The 8510-nt window shown below is 34.9% G+C and overlaps 1 protein-coding gene across 1 annotated transcript; it reads left to right on the forward strand.

The window, feature by feature from the left end:
• The first annotated feature begins 207 nt into the window (after positions 1 to 207).
• Positions 208 to 942, forward strand: LOC127831262 (sex peptide receptor-related protein 2-like). The gene has a single exon (XM_052356243.1). It carries the CDS (start codon positions 208 to 210, stop codon positions 940 to 942), a length of 735 nt encoding a protein of 244 aa, XP_052212203.1.
• The last annotated feature ends 7568 nt before the right edge of the window (positions 943 to 8510 follow it).

Consider the following 8510-nt stretch of genomic DNA (forward strand, 5'->3'; position numbering starts at 1 on the left):
CACCATTGTAATTTAAGGCAATATTATGAATTGACTGTTATGTATAGTTTATAGTTCTTTTATTAATGACTTAAAGTGCTCCAAATTCCTACTCTTCTTTGCATTATTGCGATCTATTTTTGGAACTGCGTCATTCAATCAACCTTAAATGCCTCAAAAACCTGATGCTATTACCTACATGTTTGTTTAAGGCCTACTACGATTGACATGGAGAACATTTCAGCCTACGAAAACGGTACTGGCCCTGGTCAACATATCAACCACAACGACACCGATCCCACATTCGACTACGACTACTACTTCTTCGACGAACACGTGTACAGCATATTCGACTTTGAAATTGTGATCTACGGTTATATCTGGCCAGTCTTGGTCATTATTATGTGTGTATGCAATTGTCTTGTGATTGGTGGATTCTTACGAAAGGATATGCGAACTTCTGCTAGTATTATTTTGGTTTTTATCGCAATATCCGACTCCCTTACCGGACTGGTGACCCTCCCAGCGACGTTCTATGTGTACTCACGTGAACAGATGTTACTTTCTAAAGACTGGTGCAATTTAACCATGATAACCAGGTTGTACATTGCACGTGCATTTCACACCATTTCCGTCTGGGAAACCGTTCTCCTCGGGTTTCAACGGTTCTTGCATGTAAGACACCCTGCTGCCGCTAACCGTTGGTGCACGACCAAGAAAACGATCGGCATTGTTGCTGTAATGTACGTCCTGTCCTTTCTATTGCACATGTACCATGCTTTTGACATTAAGACTAGTGATGGGTTTTGTAACTGGGAACTCAAAGAGCCTTGCGGATGGGGCTGTGCTTATATCTGGGCCTCGTTTATCCTGGGTCACGCTAATTCCCTGCGTGGCATTGGTGGCGTTCACGGCACTGATGTTGCGATCAGTGAGCCAGAGACCTGGAAGCACAAGTGTTGACAACAACGTTAGGCGACGAAGGGAGCAAAACAGAAACATGATCATCGCTGTTCTACTGATAGTCGTCATATTTCTTATACCGGAGCTGCCCTACGGTCTCTTCTACTTTTTGACGATGGTTCTGATACACAGCGGGCAGAAAATACTACCTCTGATGACCAACAGGATAATCCACGCCACGTATGAGCTGGCCTTGGTGCTTAGCTTTCATCTGAACTTCTGGGTGTACTGTGTGATGATTCGAAGCTTCCGTTCTGGCATTAAAACTCTTTTTAAGATGGCACGGTGCAAGGAAGGCACATTTTCAGAACTTGAGCGCGAGCACACGTCATCTCAGAACATTAGTTATGAACTTGTTGGTGTCTCAGAAAGACAGTCTGAAGACGTTGAAATGTGAAAATATGTTATTGTAGCTCAATGATATAAACAGAATACTCCTTTTACAAAAAGTTTTAGAGTAAGGTCTTATTAAGTTCATATTTATTATTTGAAATCTGTTTAAATTACAACGCTAAAATCAGTTTAATTATGACATAAAAATGAGTTGTCAGTTTCAAGTAATCAATAATAATTAATAACGTAAAGTGTATACGAAGTATTAAATATCCCATTATATGGTATTTTATATGACCTCTTACAGAATAGTTACTCGTTTTTCATTACCTTAGGCCTACGGTTTATTTTATATAATTTGCTTATTACACGTAGCGTTAATGGCGTTAAGTGTGCATGAAATGTGTAATATCCAATTGTATGGTTTTGTATATTACCTTTGACAGAACACTCGTTTTCATCATCTCATCCAGGTGACATGCCGACTGCGTATTTTCCATTATAGATGGGTACATTTTCATATTTAATTTATTGACGTTAAAAGAGACCACGACTGTACAGACGCGCACACTTCTCTCTCTTCTGTTATAACGTTACTTGTGGATGCTGCTGCAGCTGCTTCTGCTGCTGCTGATGATGATAGAAGCAGTAGCAGAAACAGATGCAGCATCAACATCAGCATCGTCATCATAGTATTCTACGTCATATTCATCATCACCCTTCGTCGTGGTTTTCTTTTCTCTATCCTTTATTTCGTATTCTCTTTCTTTATTCTAATAATTATGTATCTGACGTTATGATCATCCTTTGTCCGGTTGCTCAAAATTGTATATTATAGTTAAGTTAACAGCCTGTTTACTTCAGATAAAAATAAAATTAAGTGAAAAGCAATGTTATTATCAAACATGTTTAAACTATTCGGGTAAACACATTTGTTTAAACAATGAACACAATATAAAGGGCAAGCAATTCATTAACTTCAATAGTTTATACCGAAATTATTGACTCTGAGCTTCATTGGCCGCGAAAGTTTTGAGCAACCAGGCTCATATTCTGGTTGTGATTCTCTGTGTCGCTTTTTCAATTATATAATTAATATACCGATAGCGCTACTAAGCATATAATAACACAAAAAATAAAATAATCTTCATAATCAGCCAACTTGCGACATAGGAAGCCTTGCGGACATTCCGCTATATATTGATCATTGCCTATATATCAACAACAGCTACACTGACATCACTTTCGGCTAAAATTATTAAACCTTCGACGACAAGTACCAGAAAATGTGTGTGTTCGACTTTGAGAATGCGATCTAATGATACATTGTCTTAAGTTATTTTTATGTATTTTGTCACAAGTAGGCGGCTTATACAACATTTGATAAACCTACTAATAAACCAAAAACAAACTAACACAATTATGTGTAATCATAATATCGGCTTGGAATAAACATGGCATACTTTCAAATGAAGTACATGTACATTATACATTAGGAAGGTCATCGTTATAAACATCAAATAAATTTAAACTTCTTAAAATGGGAAAACATTTACCGTTCAGCAATTCTTGAGGGGTTTTCGCATAAGGCACGGTACAATGAGGAGGATCGATACAATGAGAATCAGGGCAAACCCCTGTTTATGCAATCGCCTTGTGATTAGTGGATCCTTACGAAAGCATATGCGAACTTCTTCTGATATCATTTTGGTTTCATCGCCATGTTCAACTCGCTTACCCGACTGGTGACCCTTCCAACGGCTTTTTATGTGTACTCATGAAAACAATGAATTGCACTTTTGATTCAATACCTACACATCTAGAGTCTCAATTGTGGGTTATTCGACAGTTAACTATGATAGAAAATCATGGTATATAACAAGGCTCACAAAACTCTATCGAATATAATATAATAACGCGGATTTTATTTCAAGTGGCATAGATTAAAGTGAAATACACGACATTTGTATTCCGTTAGATTTTTTGAAACTTGTGCATGTACTAAATAATTTTCAGTGGACAAATACTTTATATTTAGATACCACTGATAAATATGATTCAAAAGAAAGTATTGTCCTATTTTTGTTGTTGGTCTTCAGTATTTTATCTCTTGCTGATCTATTTAAAAGTTTTACTGAACATGATACTATAGTTAATAGTTATTTTTGTGTAACGTCTTAATGCGTATGCGAATTTTAATTAGAAAGTGTTTGCCTAGTTACCTCTAGTAATGAGTGCCTTGTGTTTTTGACTGTATAAAAATCGCAATTAAATGTATAACTATCATTTACTGTTTTTTCTTAGTATTGTCGAACATCCATTAATTGTCGAATAGATTTTGTTATCATATTAGTTTGTTAAGTCATGTTTAAACACATATTTTTGAATATTTACCAATTATAATATGTTTATATATGAATGTGAATATTTATTAAATAAGTGCCTTACTAAAATATCTTATTTTTTATAATAAAAGTTTATGATATTAGCGACTGTAATAATTTAAAGTCTTCCATCCTTTTCGAGAGCGAAGTGAAATTAACGGCAAAGTTATATCGTTATGAAAGGCAAGAGGGACCGCCATACGATTTCGCAATTGACAACGGTTTTGATTTGGGTGCATCAATTTATTGATAGATTTCCTGAATTTTGTAAATGTTTCCGCTGCAGAAAATCGATTGTTAATGTCTGACTATTAAGGGTTTTGTATTTTAATAAATATAACTTCAGAATAGAAATATGGCTATTTGAAGTCGAAAATGCAGGGATTTGTCCCCTTTTTAGCACTTAGTTTACAAATTCCTTGAAAGGTATGCCAATGAAACAGTTTTTGCAACGAAAATGATATCAACCAATGTCCCCACGAGTAACATATCCGGCAAGATTTTAAAAAAATCGTGTTGGTGGAGAAATTCGACTAAACATTCAACATATTGATGAAAAAATTATATGACCCGATGAAGTGCCAAATATATCATGATATGACAGGAGTGCAGTTCATTAATAAACTTTAAAGCTCACTATTACAGTTGATAATTGCCCACTCTTTTGCATTTTAGATAATTTTCTTTGAACTTTGAGGTTTCATAATTATATCCGTTCTGAAGCTTAGTTAATTGCCAGCTTACTTATTTCATAACCTTAGTAATGCAATTACTAATCTAAGATTTAATTAAAGAGCATGCTTAATGTTCAGGCACGTTTAATAATTTCTTCATATGCAAATATCTTATCGATCGTATTTAAACTTCAAATTATGGTATGTCTGCATTTCCAATTATATTGTGTTATTGTAATATAGATATGAAATCTTTCTTAAACGGAACGCATTGTTTGACACATAGTCGGGAATAAAAGTTATTGCTCATCATCATTCACATTTTCTCAAGTGTAATAAAAAAGGAATAAAACAATACTGTGCCATGTTCTTTTATACTTAATCCACCATTTTAATTTCCACTGAGAATGCTTTTGATTGGAATGCAGAAGATTTGAGAAGGATCGGCACAGTTTAATGTTAGACCAACACCATCATATTGGCAATTTATTTTGCATTTCAGCATGTACTTTTGAAAATGTCAAGGACGTAAAATTAATAGAACGATTGGCGATTTGTGCAGAAACCGTCTGTGTTAGAACCTGTTCACGAATAAAAGGATTTTTAACAAAAGTGGACCTTTCTCTAGTTGAAAGCCATTTGAACAAGGTTATCTGGATGACATGAACAGCGAACATATTTTAATCGTTTTCTTAAAAAACATCTTATAATTTATTGCGTTTTAACTTCTTTTGTTTTCCAATTTTTGTCCAATTTAAAATTCACATATTTATGCTTTTAATACTTTACATATTGAGATAAAAGATTAGGGTCTTCATAAAAATAATTCTCATATTTCTTCTCATTGAATATAAATGCGCATGCTTCATAACCTGCAACAATTAATAACTATAATGAGACAGTTCTCATAATATTAGATAAATCTCGTGTACTTTGCAATGTCGAGATTGGCGCATGTCAGTAAAACGAACCTAGAAAACGTAAATATGAATGTTTTGCTACGTATTTTGCATCATCCAGGCATTATTAAAAGCAGTATGTGTTAAAGATACTCTTGTGAAAGACAACTTGTAAATCACTTAGTTTATGATTTTCATTTTACAAGTTAGTCTCTTACGGCATCTTCTATATCGAAGTGTCTGAGCCTAAAAACACTTTCATATCTTAGTTCCGCACGGTCTCGTCCTAAGGCTATAGTCGCAATTTAGGAATCATCGACACTCGGGATCTGTCTTTATGGCAGGTTGACAGAGTGTTTTGTATGTTTGTATAATTCAAATCTGTATTAAGTCGTTGTGGACAGAGGTCACATGTTTTCATTGAATACTAGACTTTTGTCCTTTAACACCCGACTTCACGGCATTCGGTACATTTTTATCCCGGCTTACGATAACACAAAGAATGTTTCTATGAGCCCCACTGCTAGTGTCAACTAGATGCGGAAGAGCAAATTTATTCCAATTTTCGCCTGCATTTATTTATATATGAGACCGTTTGGCCATTCTATCGACTTTCATTGTGATTCTCTTGCTCGTTTACGTTGTTATGTGATGGTCCACTGGCGTTGATCTAATAGTTAAGTAGTTGGCAGTGGCTGGATTGTACGTGCAGTATTGGTAATTGGTGGTGATTTGTTCAACAGAAGGGAAGCCCATAGTATATTATATATATATATGCTTTAATAGAAACAAAGAATGCAACTTCATTTGCAATAAAACTACACCATCTTTACTGTAAACCATGTAACTCGGGCAATTTTTAACGAATCAACTACACACCGGTTGTTTTCGAAAGCTTATAAAAAATATTAGAAATAAATAACATCAGTACCATTGATATATAAATAAATATAAATATAAATAAATAAATAAATATAATATTCGCCATGAGAAAACCAGCACAAATGACAAAATTTTCGATTTTTACTTTTCTTCACTTTCGTTATCGACGTTCTTTCCCGGTTCCATATATGTATAACATGTCATACTTTTCCAACTATAACCTTAACTAATTTACATTAACGTTAACCCGTGTGAGTCTAAAGTTAGCGTTATTACGTCGTAATTTGACGCCGCGTCATATTTCATTTTCATTTCGAACTCACTTCGTTCATGTTTTATTTGGAAATGTCCGTGATCATTATTTTAAATTTAAATCATGTTGTGTTTAATACCGATGACGTAAATGTGTTACTGTTTGGTTATTTCATATAATGTGTTAATATTAATTTATCATGTTTCTTCAAGAAAATAAATAACGCAGTTTGTTGGATACTTTAAATGAAATTGGAATGTTGATATAGTTTTGTTAAACAAACAAACGTACAGAATCCATAATACATTAACAATAACTGGTTACATTGTAAATCAATCCTTAGCACAGTTCGAGCAGTAAACATGTCACATTCTGTCTAACACGCGAAGCCTTCCTGATCCCGAGCTGACAATAGAGGTCGCACATTAGCACGCAAGAAGTCGCGACGTGCTGCAGATTATCCAGGAGCGAGCAGCTGAACTGGACGGTCGGTGCTCGTGAAAAGGAAACCTGGGTTCTTCAATAAACACAAAGAGGTCTCTTCACCGTCGCTGCATGTCTTCGCCATGACAACACCGGGGTAAGCAGACGACATTCGGAAGTACTGATATTTCCTGCAGTGGAAGGACACATTCTATTATTTGTATTTTGTCCAAATCAGTAGCATTGCTATTAAACTATTTGCGTTTCATATACCAGTAAATTTTATGTAATGTAATAACTGCTACATACCGTATGCCAGGTAGCGCATTGAAGTGTTCGCCTAGAAACGACTTCCAGTTACGCCAGCACCACGCTGGGTAACGGACTGCAGCGTTGGTGCTGCTCGATCCGTCCACAACGGCAGCCAAATCGTTCATTGTCTCTACGTCGCTTCGTCTGTAAGCCTTTTTAACACAGGCAAACCCGCTGTCTACGTGACAACGCGCGTGGCCTAAAACATAATAATAAGTCTCAAATTATTATTATTTTTTTAAATAAGTGTTATGACTTATAGTATGATTGTTTTCTATGGATAAGTAAATACAAAAATATTTTCTTTACCGGGTATCTGCATCAGGAACTCGATATGTCCTGCTGACCTGTCATGACACGCCACAGGAAATATCCAATGGCGTACCTGTTTTTGTTCTGTCCTGAAAAAGAATATAGCGCATATTGTATTCAGTTATGAATAGACACTTAGAAATTCTCTAAGCATTGTGTTGTTTTGTAAAAAAAAATCGAATGTACAAATAATATCACTTTTTTATTGTTTAGGCGGTAATTCGGATCACCCGTGTGGTATTGTTGTTCAAAAAAGCTTATTCATAATATAAAGCATAGTTGACATAGTAGCGCTTCGTAGCTTACAAGCGCTATTCGTAGCTTAATACTGTAATGTACCGCTACCATTTAGTTGTACCCAGCCTATAATTTAGCCGCTCTTGTCAGGATGGCTTCAAAACAACTGCGGTTCATGTTTTCAACATCTTTTATTTGCAGATACTAAAAGTTACTAATACTATCGCATTATAAAGTCGAAATGTTTCAAAAGGCACTTTAATGTAGACTTTAAACACAGATCTTATAACAAGTATTTTCGTATAGCACAGATAAATTCTTGAGCTCTCTGGAGTTCATAAGACATAGAATGAATCATTTTAATGTAATAAATACTGTAACCAAAGATGTAAAGTTAGTTTTAACTTGTTAAATAGCTTACCATTCTCAGAATGGAGAAGATCTGACAATAAGATCTAAATAAATAATAAAGATCTGATTGTTATGCCGTAATGAACGGAAGTTTGTGATCATGAAAGATACCAAATGTTGTTTATCCGCGCTATTTATACCTGCCGCTCAACAACTTAGGATTTAGGATTCTGCGTGATTCTGCGCACTAATGTCTTAGGAATGTGACTAAGCCAATCAAAACGACTTAGGATTGCGACAACCAATCAAATGCATTTAGGAATCCTAAATCCTTAACAAAGTTCTCTAGCGGCAAAACATTCAACAATAATATATATTTTAACTAACAAAAGAACATTTTAGGAGCAAATATAGATGAGCGAAAGATTCTACATCTAACAATAAACAAATATACTTCTCTCTGACCTAAACAAAAATGCAGTTTTGACAGAAAAGAAATATTACGGTA

The sequence above is a fragment of the Dreissena polymorpha genome, chromosome 5 (assembly GCF_020536995.1).
Source record: "Dreissena polymorpha isolate Duluth1 chromosome 5, UMN_Dpol_1.0, whole genome shotgun sequence".
Lineage (NCBI taxonomy): Eukaryota > Metazoa > Mollusca > Bivalvia > Myida > Dreissenidae > Dreissena > Dreissena polymorpha.